The 17,104-nt window shown below is 41.4% G+C and overlaps 1 protein-coding gene across 7 annotated transcripts in view; it reads right to left on the bottom strand.

The window, feature by feature from the left end:
* The window catches only part of KIF21A (kinesin family member 21A), a 279,203-nt gene that overhangs the window by 133,990 nt on the left and 128,109 nt on the right, over window positions 1-17,104 (bottom strand). For 6 of the 7 annotated variants that reach the window (XM_073619687.1, XM_073619690.1, XM_073619692.1 and 3 more), the window contains exons 11-12: window positions 4,508-4,711; window positions 745-783 (exon numbers count right to left, since the gene is read on the bottom strand). In XM_073619687.1, coding sequence (XP_073475788.1) covers window positions 745-783; window positions 4,508-4,711 — 243 coding nt within the window. The remainder of the gene's footprint in view (window positions 1-744; window positions 784-4,507; window positions 4,712-17,104) is intronic. The other variant, XM_073619689.1, reaches the window with a different exon arrangement.

The following is a 17,104-nucleotide window of genomic DNA, read 5'->3' as shown; positions in this document are numbered from 1 at the left end:
AGTAGTCTTCAGCGTTAAGCACAGAAAAATAAGATGCTCGCTAAGACATGCTTTATACCCTGATATAGAACCAAACGTTTTATAGATTAGTTTTCTATACAAACTGTGGAAAAAGTACAACACACAGACATATGACAAAACAAGCTATTCATACAGCGTGTGTGTTTTGAGAAGCTGGTTTGCATGTAGGTTTCCTCTAAAGTGAAACTGTAGTCCTTAAGAACGTCTTAAGCATACATGTGAAAACAATTCAGTGGGAATGATCTTTTCATGTGTGAAAATGAATTCAAAATCACGTTTTTAATATACAGCTTGTAACTATTTATGTATAACTGAGCAGCCTTTTTGAGACAGTTATCAAAGCATGTAACTGATAATGATTGGTAGTCAGAGACCATGTGACCTAAGCTGCCTTGGCTGGGTTCTCAAGAGCAACAATTTCTACTCGTGTCCTATTTAAAATATTGTGATTTGGCAATATAGAAACTTGCCGTAGTCACGGTAAGCGTATTTCTTAACGACCAGTCCACTTTAAAGCTTTCTAAAGTACACTGGTACAGGTCTAAGACAAATGTTTATGCTGGCAATTATCAAACACTTAAATGCATAAAATGATGCTGGAATTATTTCATTATACTGTGTTAATAAAAAAAAAAAAAAAAAAGTTAATTTTTTTTTTTTTGTTGTAAAACAGGTGAAGATCCAACTAAAACAAATATTAGAGATAAAGGGGAGTATTCCAACCTTCTTTCTTCTTGGTTGCTTTCCTGAAGCTGCTGTAGCCTTCAAAAGCAGAAGTACAGAATAGGCAGCCAAACCAATGCAGGACAGACCAGACAAACAATCAAAGTTATAAAGGTAAAAATGGTGCATGAACTTCCCACCTTCAAAATATACATTATACTTAATGGTAAGCATTATGTAAAAAAACGAATTCAAATCTTACAAAGACAAAGCTGTGAATTACATTCCGCGGCACATTTCATTACACTATCAAGAAGAGTATATTAATAGCTCCAGTTAACAAATATAAGATTGTAAGGAAGAACAATGAAATCAAACTGGTATATATAATTTGCTGATATTACAGCCACAGATTTTGCTTTAGAAGTGCTACAGTAGACTACAAATGGTCCCTCTTATTATGATTTTGCATTTAGCAAATCATGCTTAGGCAGCCCATAGATGAATCAGTTTTTTGTTTTTTTTTTAACCAGCCAGTTAAACAAAAAGGTGGATGGAGGAATCCTCCCCACTGAGCTATTATAGTCTGACAGCGGGAATACTTTCCTGCTATCAGAATACACTGATCAGCATTGCAGGCTATAGCCAGCAGCACTGATCGAGCAGGGAAAATCCATACACAAATCAAAATTTGGCTGGCTTAAATGTTAATCTGGTCTGGTGACCATTGTTCAGCTGCTCTTCCACTGTGTGAAGAGCAATTTTATAATATGAAAATATGTTCTGCCAAGTCTCCTCGATTACATCAAAAATAAAATATAATCAAATGCATGTTAACTGACCTGATACAAAAAGAAATGATGCCGCAATGACCCAGTTGACCATAACTTTGCCATGTCCACCTTTAATGGCAAGACGGATGACTTTTAACTTAATCCTAAAGTCTAAGGCCAAGGTCTAATCAAAACAGTTTATAGATGTGTCTTTTACAGACGTACACTTTCTCCCCAGCTAGCATCACAGATTCCGTCAGATGCAGATCTCAGAGCATTTAACGCCCTGTTATCTGTAAGCTGAGTTTGGGCTGTACTGCACTCAGAAGTGAAAGCAACAAGCACACCTCATTGTGTAGTATTTCACCAAGCAGGCCATATGGATTTGTCAACATGCAACTGACAGCACTAGTGGCACTGCATGAGATGATGTTTCTGTAGAAAAAAGCCGCTTGAGCCCACGTGCAATGGGCTTTATAGATAAAGCCAGTCTCTGTCTGAATATATGGTACAATTCTCCTTGCATGTAGTTCATGCAGCAAAAGTTATCCATTCAATTTTAAACATAGTTTTGGTCAGTGGGACTACTCCATCCTGAAGATGAGGAGGAAGTGTTGGCTTGAATCTCAGCGCTGTCTGCTTTTTTATTCCTAAAAATCACTGTTCTATGCTGGGTTATTGACCCACCAATGGAAAAAGATAAAGAATGAAGAAGATGGCCATGGTGGTATATATAATTCATGTCATGCCAAGGTCTGCTAGCAACACATCATATCAGGGATTAAAGTGACTCTAAATTGTGGTTTAAAAAAAAAGAAAAACGATTTAAGTATATATTCTTAAATAGAAAAAAAAAAAAAAAAAAAAAAAAAAAAAAAAAAAAAAGGTACCTTCTGCTCTCAGCCTCGTTCAAATGTCCAAATTTCTTTTTTGTTTTTGAGGGTAGTTAATTTTGTTCTCCAGGTTACCACAGTTTCTAGGAAAGAAGTAGCCAACCTCTTTTGCTCGCTCCTAAAATAGACTAGGGACTATGGGATTTGTATTGTGCATATAGCAGCGCACTGCTTGTGCCAAACAAATGGGAAAAGGAGAGGTTCAGGAGCTCACTGAGGATGTTACAAGCAGGCGAAAAACAAAGTAAGAAACTATTTCATAAAATCTAGATTACAGGGCCATTAAGTAGCGGATGTGTATAGATTATTTCTGGAGCATAAGAACATTGTTTAGGGTCACTTTAAAAACCTTCATAGCTACAATATGATGGCAATCCTACCTTGTCTGTAATTTCCTTCTGAATAAATGGGCAGTATTAGCGATTATTGTCAAAAACTATTATTTATGCGAATAAATGGTTCAGAAAAAACAGTTTACAGTAAGTAGAACCAAAAGGCACCTATATCAGAAGATATACTGTGGTAGTCCCTAGTAATAAATCATTGCAATTAACACTGCAAATTTTTTAGCACTATAATGTAGTTAGAAGGATCATAGTTCGGTAATTGCTGAGGTAGGTTTGAAAACACCAGTAATTCTCAGGTGCAACACATATATACTGTAAGCACTAAAAATTGCAAATTCTTATGAATACATAATGAAAAGACAAATTACATGTAATGGTTTTTCTTGTATTGAAATGGCTGCTATAGCAACCTATATAAAAAGTAATCTATTTAGATAACAACTGTACTTTAAAAATCACATATACTCTTTTAAAAATATATCCAGGGATGCCAAGCAAATGTGCGGAAAGAGGCTTTTACATCTTTTCTTTGAAATGTCGTCATCATAGGCCAACGCCGGTGTAAATGTAAAAAAAAAAAAAAAGACAGAGGTAAGAGGTAGCATTGGTAAAGTTTCTTCTTGTCCTTGTTTATATTAAAAGAGCCAAGTGTTTTAAGAATACAGTTATCCTTTAGGTTGGGTTCACACTGATGCAAATTGGATGTGCACAGTGTGGGAACACATTGTGTCCGCACACAATATGATCCCAGCCTTATAGAATGGCAAATCCTAATAATACCTTTAATTTTTCCACTGACATTTGTTGCAGTGTTTTAATGCAATTAATTAGTTGAGGAAACAAACGGCATGTTCCTTCTCACATGTACTTTAAAACAAATCAGAAAAATATTTATTGGTTCTTCTGTCAGAGCTTTACAGATATAAACAGAAAATGTTGATCATGTCTCAACATGCCAGCTTGTTAAGTGACCAGTGCCAGGGTTGAAATGGAATCCATAAACTTCTAGTACTATAAAGGAAACACTGCAACTGCAATTAAATCCATTCAATTTACATGGAAGTCAAGTATTTTATAATCCCATTCACCCAGATTTAATAGCCCTTTGATAGTGTTAAATAGTAAGACTGCAGTCTCATCACATGCTGCTGTGCCATTCAGAAGGATACTGGCAACTATACTTTAGCTACCAGCAGCCAGATAGATTGGATGAACTGAAAGATGACAGGAATCTTTCTGCAAGTAAGTTGTGCCTGGAGTCATGAAAAATTGCAAAATGTTCACGTTTGCAATTAATATGAAAGATATAAAAGTTATATAAAAGATATAAAAAAAAAAAAAAAACCCTCTACGTTTATACCCAACTTAGTGCGGTACAGAAATGTGTATCTTTTACATGGGCTAATTAGCTTTATGTACTCCATGATTTTCCTATAAGGTCACATGTCCTTACCATGCTATGCAAAAACAAAAAAGTGACTACAAACCCTACCATAAGCACACTGCAACTCATGTCGGTGACTATTAGGATAGATGAAAAATCCAATAAATTCTATATATTTCAGGCATCAATACAAAATGACTTTTTCTAAAGATCTATATATGTAAAGAAAAAAAAAAAAAATAGCCATGCTTCATAAAAGAACATTTTGTAATACATGTGCATTAATTAATAACACAAGCATCTGATGAAACGAAGTTATAAAGTGAAGCATCTAGTAAATATCACAACTACCAACAGCATGTAAACAAATAAAAAGACCATAGAAAATGTTACTATACAGACACATGTACATAAGTTAACCATTACCTCTTCTTCTTCTTTTTTTCCTTCTTTTTCAATTTTTCCAAGTCTTTCTTGGCAAGATCTATGATTTCATTGGTTTCCTTCTCAGCTGGAATTAAAGGTGCAGAGAATGGTGTGTGGCCAGAAAAATAGGAAGTCCTCGATGAGGCTCTTGACAGGCTCTTTCGAAGATTTTCATTCATAGCTTCACTTTCCAGGAACTTTGCACTAAAAACACCAACAAAGTTAAAAAAACAAAAAAAAAAAAACAAAAAACTGAGGTTTAATAACATGAAAGCACAGAAAAATACTGTCTAAGGCTGAGTTCACATTGGCATTAAGAGCAGGCGTTTGAGAGGCATTAAAAACACCCCTCAAATGACCATGCACAAGATATAATAGACAGCACATTGTGCTGTTCACACTAAGTGTTAGCGTTGCTTCCAAATTGAAGCCTCGTGTCGAGTCGGGAGGCGTTTGAGGCCTTTCAACGCCTCCCATTCAAGTCTATGATAACACTCCGCAAACGCTTTGGGCAGGCGTTTTCGGCGCAGTTTTTGTGTGGTTGCGGCGCATTCACATTTGTTTTATTTCTGTCACTTTCTATCGTGGAGCAGTTTTAATGCTCATCAAACGCTATGAAACCACGCATAGGGCATTTAGGGAGCGTTTTTACCGCTTGTTAAAGGCCCCATTCTAAAGCTCATTGAAGCCTGTCTGATGCCCATACTAATGCCATATAAACGCTCTAGGAGCGCTTGTTGAGAGTCTGAAATGTAGTCAAGTGTGAACAAGCCCTAAAGTAGGTTACATGGTTTCCAATAGCATAGTTCACATCAGTGCTTGAAGTTCCAGTGCATTCCAGTCAAAAGAACATGCTGCATTTTTCCTGCACAGAACTGTACTGGAACATGGTAAAACGCATCAGTAAACGCACAGGAACACATCAAACACACACAGGACCCCAGTACAGTGAAAAAAAAACAGGAAGAGAAATAAAACCAAACAAAAAAAAAAAAAAAAGAAGAAGAAGAGCATCTAGAATGCATCAAAAATGCGCAGGAGAAACGTACCCGGAAAGGATCTGGAGGACGTTTTTGTAGTGTGAACTAGCCCTTACAAATTTAAGTGGGCACAGCCTTCCAATACAATACAGTCCTGCTTCATAGTATTGTTACAAACTATCCTGGGTTGCAGGCATACAAGCCCTACATCAACTAAACACATTTGGTGGGCTATAAGCGAATATACACTTCAAGAAGATCCAGTCATATTCTAGATTACATTTTCTAGAGCAGCTCATGGTTCATAAAATAAAGGAAAACCAAACTTCAGCATTGAAGCAAAAGTATTTATTACTGTGGTGGCAAGAAATGTAAAGTGATCAGCCACCTGGATTTACAAGAAGGACCGCGGTTTTAAAAAACGGTACCAGGATCCTGCCGTAACCAACTGCGGTCCAGGATAAAAAAAATATATTTATATTATGCAAGATTATATATTTATATTACACACACACACACACACAGTTGTGCTCATAAGTTTACATACCCTGGCAGAATTTATGATTTCTTGGCCATTTTTCAGAGAATATGAATAACACAAAAACATTTCTTTCACTCATGGTTAGTGTTTGGCTAAAGCCATTTATTATCAGTCAACTGTGTTTACTCTTTTTAAATCATAATAACAACAGAAACTACCCAAATTACCCTGATCAAAAGTTTATATACCCTCATGATTTTGGCCTGATAACATGCACACAAGTTGACACAAAGGGGTTTGAATTGCTATCAAAAGGTAACCATCCTCCCCGGTGATATGTTTGCTTGCAATTAGTGTGTGTGTATAAAAGGTTAATAAGTTTCTGGACTCCTGACAGACCCTTGCATCTTTCATCCAGTGCTGCACTGTAGTTTCTGGATTCTGAGTCACGGGAAAGCAAAAGAATTGTCAAAGGATCTGTAGGAAAAGGTAGTTGAACTGTATAAAACAAGAAAAGGATATAAAAAGTTATCCAAGGAATTGAGAAAGCCAATCAGCAGTATTCAAACTCGAATCAAAAAGTGAAAAATTAGAGGTTCTGTTGAAACCAAACCACGTTCAGGTAGACCAACTGAACTTCTAGCAACAACTGCCAGGAAATAGTTCGGGATGCAAAGAAAAACCCACAAATAACTTCAGATGAAATACAGGACTCTGAAAACACGTGGTGTGGCTGTTTCAAGGTGCACAATAAGGGGGCACTTGAAGAAAGATGGGCTGCATTGTCGAGTCGCCAAAAGAAAGTCATTACTACGCAAATGCCAGAAAGTTTCCCACTTATAATACGCCAAACAGCACAGAGACAAGCCTCAAACCTTCTGGCACAAAGTCATTTGGAGTGATGAGACCAAAATTTAGCTTTTTGGCCACAACCGTAAACACTTCATTTGGAGAGGAGTCAACAAGGCCTATGATGAAAGGTACACCATTCCTACTTTGAAACACGGAGGTGGATCACTAATGTTTTGGGGATGTGTGAGCTACAAAAGGCACAGGAAATTTGGTCAAAATTGATGGCAAGATGAATGCAGTAGGTTATCAAAAAATACCGGAGGAACATTTGCATTCATCAGCCAGGAAGCTGCGCATGGGACATACTTGGACATTCCAACATGACAACGACCCAAAACACAAGGCCAAGTCGACCAGTCATTGGCTACAACAGAATAAAGTGAAGGTTCTGGAGTGGCCATCTCAGTCTCCTGACCTCAATATCATTGAGCCACTCTGGGGAGATCTCAAATGTGCAGTTCAATCAATACAGCCCAAGAATTTACAGGAACTGGAGGCTTTTTGCCAAGAGGAATGGGCAGCTTTACCATCTGAGAAGATAAAGAGCCTCATCCACAAATACCACAAAAGACAATAAATGGTATTAAGAACTGGGGTATGTAAACTGGGGTCATTTGGTAGTTTCTGTTGTGATGATGATTTAAAAAGAGTAAACACAGTTGATTGATAATAAAAGGCTTCAGGCAAACACTAACCATAAGTGAAAGAAAAAAGTTTTTGTTTTATCATTCATATTCTCAGAAAAATGGCCAAAAAAAATCATAAATTCTGCCAGGGAATGTAAACTTATGAGCACAACTGTGTATATACACACACACATACATACACATTATATATATATATATATATATATATATATATATATATATATATATATATATATATATATATATATATATATATATATATATATATACACATACACACACACACACACACACACACACACACATATACACATGCATATATACATACATACATAGACTCACACTCACACTCACACTCTCTGAGCAAAATTATAAACACAACACTTTTGCACTCTTGAACTAAAAGATCTACAACTTTTTTTATGTACACAAAAGGCCTATTTATCTCAAATATTGTTCACATCTGTCTAAATCTGTGTTAGTGAGCACTTCTCCTTTGCCAAGATAATCCATCCACCTCACATGTGTGGCATATGCTGATTAGACAGCATGATTATTGCACAGGTGTGCCTTAGGCTGTCCACAATAAAAGGCCACGCTAAAATGTGCAGTTTTATCACACAGCACAATGCCACGGATGTCGCAAGTTTTGAGGGAGCGTGCAATTGCCATGCTGACTGCAGGAGTGTCCACCAGAGCTGTTGCCCTCAAACTGAATGTTCATTTCTCTACCATAAGCAGTCTCCAAAGGCGTTTCAGAGAATTTGGCAGTATATCCAACTGGCCTCACAACCGCAGACCACGTGTAACCACACCAGACCAGGACCGCCACATCCATCATCTTCACCTCCAAGATCGTCTGAGACCAGCCACCCGGACAGCTGCTGCAACAATCAGTTTGCATAACCAAAATATTTCTGCACAAACTGTCAGAAATCGTCTCAGGGAAGCTCATCTGCATGCTTGTCGTCCTCATCGGGGTCTCCACCTGACTACAGTTTGTCGTATTAACCGACTTGAGTGGGCAAATTCTCAAATTGGATGGCGTCTGGCACTTTGGAGAAGTGTTCTCTTCATGGATGAATCTCGTTTTTCACTGTACAGGGCAGATAGCTTGTATGCCGTCGTGTGGGTGAGCAGTTTTCTGATGTAAACGTTGTGGATCTAGTGGCCCATGGTAGTGGTGGGGTTATGGTATGGGCAGGCTTATGCTAAAAACAATGAACACAGGTGCATTTTAGTGATGGTATTTTGAATGCAAAGACTGTGACGAGATCCTGTTGCCCATTGTTGTGCCATTCATCCACGACCATCACCTTATGTTGCAGCATGATAATGCACGGCCCCATGTTGCAAGGATCTGTACACAATTCCTGGAAGCTGCAAACATTCCAGTTCTTGCATGGCTAGCATACTCACCGGACATGTCACCCATTGAGCATGTTGTTTGGGACACTCTGGATCAGCGTATATGACAGCGTGTTCTAGTTCCTGCCAATATCCAGCAACTTCACACAGCCATTGAAGAGGAATGGACCAACATTCCACAGGCCACAATCAACAACCTGATCAACTCTATGCGAAGGAGATGTGCTGCACTGCGTGAGGCAAATGGTTGTCACACCAGATACTGACTGGTTTTTGGACCCCCCAATACAGTAAAACTGCACATTTTAGAGTGGCCAGCCTGAGGCACACCTGTGCAATAATCATGCTGTCTAAATATCAGCACCTTGATATACCACACCTGTGAGGTGGATGGATTATCTCGGCAAAGGAAAAGTGCTCACTAACAGAGATTTAGACAGGATTTGTGAACGATATTTGAGAAAGAGAGAAAAAGGCCTTTTGTGTACATAGAAAAAGTCGTAGATCTTTGAGTTCAGTTTATGATAAATGGGGCAAACACAAAAGCATTTATTATATATATATTGTAGGTTAACGCACTTAAAATTGTGATGCAATAGCTACTGCTAAAGCCAGGTAACCAAATAGCAGCACTATACTTCAACACCATGTAAAAATATTTTATTCTAGCATATCAAATTAAACCTTAAAATTTTGAAGTGTGGCTTTCACATTTTTTTTTCTTTTTTTGCGCCTTAATTACGGGTATTTATATAGCAAAGACATAGCACTTTACATATTGTGCATTCACAGTAGCCCTCATTCACACTGCCTTCAAGTAGCTTACAAACTAAGGTCCTGCCTCACATGCATAGAGATACTTGAGCCAAGTAATCTACTAGCATGTCTTTAGAGCGAGAAGGGAAACCTTAATACTCGGAGAAAGACACGCAAGTGCAGGGAGAACATTCAACCTCCATGCAAGTAGTGTTCTGATTGAGATTTCAAGGATCCTAGTGATGCAGGGCAGAAGTGCTATCACTAAGACATTATGCTTTATGCACTTGCAGTTCACCAACTTGCACATGGACTCTTCCCTTCCTAGTTATGAACTGCAAATTAGTATCTTTGGTTTACCTATAAAATTTTTGTGATGGTTTACTCACAGGATGCAGAAAACTTCATATTCACGACTGCTTTGGTTATGCTCCCACTGTCAGTTGAATGGACACTGGCCCTAAAATATTAGGAATTTTACTACAGCTTAACTATAAAATCCTTTTCTTGGAGTACATCACGGGACACAGAGCAGCCATAACTAACTGGGTTATATGCCACCTATAGGTGAATACACACTGGCAAACCAAACAAAAAGACAGTAAGTCCTCCCCCTCTTAAACAGGAAGTACCTCAGTTTTGAAGCAAGCAATAAACTTCCCAGACAAGAGGGGAGGGATCTGTGTGTCCCGTGATGTACTCCAAGAAAAGGATTTTACAAGTAAGCTGTAGTAAAAATCCTAATTTCTTTATCGTACATCACAGGACACAGAGCAGCCATAACTAACTAGGACGTCCCCAAGCAATGCTCTTTGAGGGGAGGGAACCCATTGTGACCAAATAAACACCATCAGAACAACAGGGTCTATATTGCTGCCTGCAGTACACTGCACCCAAATGCATCCACTTGGTAAAACCTAGTGAATGTATGTCCCGAAGACAAAGTAGCAGCCTTGCAAATCTGAGCCATCGATGCTTTATAACGAACTGCCCATGAAGCACTCACTCTTCTGGTAGCGTGTGCTTTTACTGGAAAAGGCAGAGCCTTACCCCTTAAACCATATACCTGAACAATCACATGGCAGATCCACTGAGAAATAGTTGACTTAGATGCTGCCTGTCCCATCTTGGGACCTTCTGGCAATATAAACAGAACATTAGACTTCCGCATCTGAGCTGACATTCTCAGATAGACTCGGATAGCCCGTACTACGTCAAGAGAACGAAATAATCTCTCCTCTGCAGACTGTGGATTCGGAAAAAATTAAGGTAGAATAATATACTGATTTCGATGAAAACTGGACACTACCTTGAGTAAAAATTCTGGTTGCGGCCGCAAAACCGCCCTATCCTGGTGCAAGATCAAATAAGGTTCTTTAAAAGGACAGAGCTGCCAACTCCGACACCTGGTCGACGTCACTGCGACCATGAAAACTAATTTTCTTGTCAAGAGGACTAAAGCAATCTGCCGGATAGGCTCAAAGGGCTGCCTCTGTAAAACCCCAGTACTAAATTTAAATCCCAAGGGCACAGAGGCAGCCTTGCTAAGGCCGAGATTTGACCCTTAATTGTACTTAAGGCCAGATTCATATCCACCCCTTTTTGCAGAAAAGCCAAAACTCTCCCGATGACATATCTACGGGGGTGCCACCTCCTGGCCTCACACTCACTGTAGCCTTGGCAATCTGCTGGAGACTCAGAAAGTCCGCCTGCCAATTCTCCACTCCTGGGATAAACACCGCAGATAGGAATGGAACAAATCTTTCTGCCCAAGTCAGCATACAATCTACTTCCTTCTGAGCTGTCTGACTCCTGGTGCCCCCTGGTGATTGATATATGCCACAGCCGTGGCATTGTCCAACTGGAATCTCACAGGACATCCCTGTAGCCTGGGAGTCCAGAAGTTTAGAGCCAAGCAAGCTGCCCAAATCTCCAAAACATTGATGGGCAAGCTCCTCTCCCTCCAGGACCACTCTCCCTGGACGGTGGCCTCCTCTAGGACTGCCCCCCATCCAGAGAGGCTGGCGTCTGTCGTCACCACCTTCCAAACCATGGATAAAAAGATTCCTGGTTAACATCCACCAACTGAGACTCTGACGTACTCTTAGCCGAAGAACCATGTGCCAGTCCAGAGACAGGACCATCTTGTTCCGGACACATAGAACGTTGCTCTGAAGTGAAACTGCGCATAAGGGACTGCTTCGAATGAGGACACCATCTTCCCCAGTAGCCTCATACACAGGCGAATGGAAGGATATCTTTTCCTCTTTATGACATGGACGAGGTTTGTCATGACCCTGACCTTCTATAGTGGTAATACCTTTGCCTTGACTGTGTCTAGTATTAGCCCCAGATATTCTAGGCATTGAACCAGCTGCAGGGCCGATTTTGACCAATTCAGAACCCAACCCAGACATTACAAGGTATGAACCACCCGAGCTACATTCTGAGCCAGGTCTGGAACCGTTTGATCTATCAATAGTAGATCATCCATGTACCCTGTAACCGATATTCCCTGCGATCTTAGAACTGCTGATACCGGAGCCAATATCTTTGTGAATACATGAGGTGCTGCGGCTAACCCGAAGGGCAGTGGCACATACTGAAATTGTTGGTCGCCCACCACGAATCGCAGAAATCTGATGGGACTTGCAGATTGGCACATGTAGGTACGCGTCCTTGATGTCTATGGACGCCAGGAATGACTCCCTATGTAAGGAGGCTACCACCAAACTAATTGATTCCATTCGGAAAGAACGAATGACCAGAACTTGATTCAGAGCCTTGAGATCCAGAATAGGCCTTACCTCTCTGTGACAGACCTAGCCGGGAGAGAGACTTTTGGAGGGGACTGTATGCTAGCCTCTTGCCGATCGATCGGGGGCCCTTGCATTTGGGGGAACGGTGCTCTTTGTGAGCTGTATGCCTGGGGACCCTTGAGGTGGTATTAATGTGGATTCGGGTCCTGGTCCCCCAGGACACACAGACTCTGGGGACCCTGGATTTGCCATATTGGAATAGTGGCTGATTCATAATGCTGGGACAGATACTGTTAGGAGATGCTGATGTAATTCCAGCACCTCTCTGTCTGTTGTCTGCTAAAATGTGTATTGTAAATAAGTCTCTAGTATGGGATCTAAGAGTCATTAGATCCCCATTGTTGTTTGTGTTAACTCTGTTATTGTGTGAAGAAGAGTCTATGTTGATTGTGATAATGTTGATTGGATTTTCTGAACTACAAGACGGCCAGTCTGGCCTAAAGGTCATGTTTGAGTCATCTAGGCTGTCTAAAGTGATTAGTTAATTAGCTCATGTTAATTAGGTTACAGCTGTATTGTTAGAGTAATATGAGCAGGAGGTCTGCACCTCCACTTTTAGTGTATAAAAGCCTGTATTTTGCAATAAAAGAGATTCCTGGTTGAACTTACATACAGCCTGCCTGGTGTTTGTTCTGAGCTATCACAAATGGACTAGAACGGCACAGAGCTGTAGTTCTAGTCCCGGAGCATCGGATGACCGAACAATCAGATGTTGCGATCTGCAGTCTGATTCTATAGCAGCAGAGGAGTGTCGGGAGAGTGGAACTGAGCGAGCAAAGGGGCTCGTCCATGTACCCTGCAACCGATATTCCCTGCGATCTTAGAACTGCTAATACCGGAGCCAATATCTTTGTGAATACATGAGGTGCTGCGGCTAACCCGAAGGGCAGTGGCACATACTGAAATTGTTGGTCGCCCACCACGAATCGCAGAAACCTTTGATGGGACTTGCAGATTGGCACATGTAGGTACGTGTCCTTGATGACTATGGACGCCAGGAATGACTCCCTGTGTAAGGAGGCTACCACCGAACTAATTGATTCCATTTGGAAAGAACGAATGACCAGAACTTGATTCAGAGCCTTGAGATCCAGAATAGGCCTTACCTCTCCATCTGGGATTATGAAAAGATTTGAGTAAAAACCCTTGAATCTTTCGATGATTGGAACCTCTGAAATTTCTCCTTGTAACTTTAGCTGATCTACTGCCTGAAGAAAAGTTCTCTTCTTTACCGGGTCTATAGGAAGCCCCCGGAATTCTATTTTGTACTCCTGAGATACGGTGGAAATAACCCACTTGTCTTGGATCACTTCTTCCCAGGCTTTTGTGAACATTAATAGCCTCTCCCCCACTCGCGTGAGTGGGGGCGCCCCTTCATAAGGAAGGCTTGGGACTGCCCTTGGGGGGTCTCTGGGCCCAGGGCTTTTTCTGCCCCTTGCCTTGAGGCTTTCCCCTAGAACCGGATGGCTGAGGCCATCGATGCTGCCTGAAATTAGAAGTGCTGGGTACTGAAGCACTAGGCCCCTTGAAACAGGGTCGTTTGCACTTCTTGACAAGTAGAAGTGCACGCTTACCCCCTGAAATCTTCTGGCTATATTTATCCAGGTCCTCTCCAAATAGCCGTTCTCCGTGAAAGGGAAAACCAGCTAGTAATTTTTTGCAGGGTGACTCTGTATCACAGCTCTTTAACCAAAAAATCCTACGCATATGTACTAAGAGCAGGGCCAACCGAGACATCTGTTGTATGGAATCTTTAAGGGGATCCACCGCGAAACATAAGGCCGAGGTAATTCTGCCAAATCCTCCACAGGTACCCCTTGATTGGGAACAGTCTTAGTTACCCGCTTCACTTAGTCCTTTAAAGACTGAAAGATACCTATAGCTGCTACTGCCGGTTGTACAGCAGACCCGGAAATAGCAAATTAAGTTTTTAATAAAGACTCCAATTTCTTATCTGCTGGATCCTTAAACACCAGGGCATTATCTACAGGACAGGTGAGACTCTTATTCACAGAAGAAATGTCTGCGTCCATAGATGGCATGCTCCATTTTTTAAAAAAAATTTCCTCCATAGGGTACAAAAGTGCAAACCTCTTAGGAGGAACAGCCAGCTTATCCGGGTGATCCCAGTCAGCATACATGATCTGCTCTAGTAACGGATGCAAGGGAAAAGCCTGTGAACTCTGTGGAGACCGCAGAGATCCTAAAGGGGAAAGGAAACTTCAGGGACCTCCACAGGTGGTAATTTGAAACCTGATCGGACCATCTCCATGAGGGACTGGATCAGCAGTCTTTGGGATTGAGAGGCTGAAAATGGTTCTTCAGAACCTGACTCCTCAGAAGTGGAATCTGTGGCCTAACCTGCCTTCCGGTCATTCACTGCCACTACCTCCACATCCTCTGCCCAATCCTGTTCCAATGCAGGTGGGGACACAGGTGAAGGGGATCCATCCCGTTTCTTCCCCCGTTGGGAAACTGACGCATTCATACCTGCTATTTTCCCCTCTAGCCCAGCTAAAGCTGATGCTAAGTCATCCTTTGTAACGTAGGTTGAGGCAGAAGCATTAGCTGTTGCTACAATGCCTGACAACCATAATGGCTCAGAATAGCCAGTTGCCTCAGGTCTTTCAGGAGATCTAAACACAGCAGATGTAAGGCTAATATCCTCCAATACTGATGGTGGTGCATTTGCACCCCTTCCTGCTGCACCTCCCCCACTCCTCTTCTGGGAAGACATGCCTGAGACAAAATATTTTTGAGGTAAAAACAACCCCACCTTTATGCACTTCAACCGCTCTTGTAAGTATTACAGCTCTTACAGGACCTGTGGTGCCCTGGTCCATCCACCCACAGTGACTCACGTGCCCAGCTGACGCCGCTCTGTGTCCCCTCCAGCCTGCTTACAGAAGCCTAGGGCTGGGACCACTCCTAATATGGCTGCTTCCGCCCCTACTGCGCATGTCTGGCGTTCTGTGCCGCTCTCACACCGCTCCTACATGCACAACCCTCGTGCACGACCCTCATGCGCGTTTTTTCACGCTGTTCCCGAGTGCGCCCCCTCCAATCATAAACAGCGGTGGAAAAAGGCCACCGAAGGCGCCGGCGTGAGAACCAGATGCACAGGGGCAGCAGGAATCCTAAAGAACCGCCCGCTTCCTGATAGAATCAACCTGGCTGGAAACTCCACAGAGAAGCGCCACCATCCGCTCAACACTGCCCCCGGAGGATAGAAAAAATTATGAGCTGATGAACCACCTAGAAATAGTGAATTGAGAAGCAGTCTGATCATAGCAAGGACCCTCAGGTAGAGCAAATGAGAACACGTGCTATTGAAACAACGATGAAGATTTCAGATAAATTCGCACAGCATCCAAAAAATGACATCACAAAGCCCTGATTCAGTTGGAAAGGGGAGAACCTACAGTGCCTTGAAAAAGTATTCACATACCCCTTGAAATTTTCCACATTTTGTCATGTTACAACCAAAAACCATAAATGTATTTTATGTGACAGACCAACACAAAGTGGCATGTAATTGTGATGTGAAAGGAAAATGATAAATGTTTAATTTATGAATTAAGTGACTTCTGAAGGCAATTGGTTCCACTAGATTTTTGTTAGGGGTATCAGAGTAAAGGGGGGCTGAACACAAATGCATGCCACACTTTTCACATATTTGTAAACAATTTTGAAAACCATTTATCTTCCACTTCAATTATGTGCCACTTTGTGTTGGTCTATCACATAAAATCCCAATAAAATACATTTACGTTTTTGGTGGTAACATGACATAATGTGGAAAATTTCAAGGGGTATGAATACTTTTTCAAGGCACTGTAGACCTTAATACCATCTTATCCTGGTGAAGTACTAGAACAGTTCATTGCAGGAAAGGTATGGTCCATATCAACAGACAGCACAAACGCATAGGGACACAAGGCAAAAATTCCCACCCACTGCCCTGGACCTTTATAGCACCCTGCAAGTAAGTTCACCTGGTACCTGCACTGCACTTAGGAGACGGCTGCCAATCCTGCACCAAACAGCAGCATTACAGGCCTTCCTCACTCTTGCATGCAGAGTTCAGGTACAGATTGCCAATCCAGCGCCAAGCAGCAGCATCACAGGCCCTCCTCCCTCCCCTCCCATCTCATCTCCACCCCTTGCATGCAGAGTTTGGGTACAGTCCCACCTGGTCTGCTGGCTTTAGCATCTGACCAACCCACCCCTGTCCGATCATGTGTGTTAGGAACAGGCCAGGATACATGGGAATTATGGCCCACAAAACAAATACAGGGAGGCACATTCATCACCTAGGGACACTAGCTAAAACCTGAGACTGAGCTGGGAGAGGTTATGCCTGGGCAGGGATTTCTGCCTCTTTTTGGCCAGTGTTCATTCACCTGAAGGTGGCAGGCAGCATGTAGTCATGAATGTCAAGTCCTCTGTGCCCTGTGATGTACAACTTAAGAAAAGTAATTTTTTTCCTCTTTGCTGTTTGGTGTGAGCAATATTTTCTCTCAATAATAAACATTTTAAGTTTAGTGATAATACACGTAAACATAGCTTTGCTTATAGGAATATCTCAGCATAGAAAAAAGCAAGGAAAAAAAAAAGATAACTTACAATTTAAAAAAAAAAAGAGTTATTAACTATTTAAAATATAGAAAAGCTATAGGTAATAAAAAAGCGAA

Source organism: Aquarana catesbeiana, linkage group LG03 (genome assembly GCF_042186555.1).
Source record: "Aquarana catesbeiana isolate 2022-GZ linkage group LG03, ASM4218655v1, whole genome shotgun sequence".
Classification (NCBI taxonomy): domain Eukaryota; kingdom Metazoa; phylum Chordata; class Amphibia; order Anura; family Ranidae; genus Aquarana; species Aquarana catesbeiana.
The sequence above is the reverse complement of the archived record's forward strand: the minus strand, read 5'-3'. Positions and strand labels throughout refer to the sequence as shown.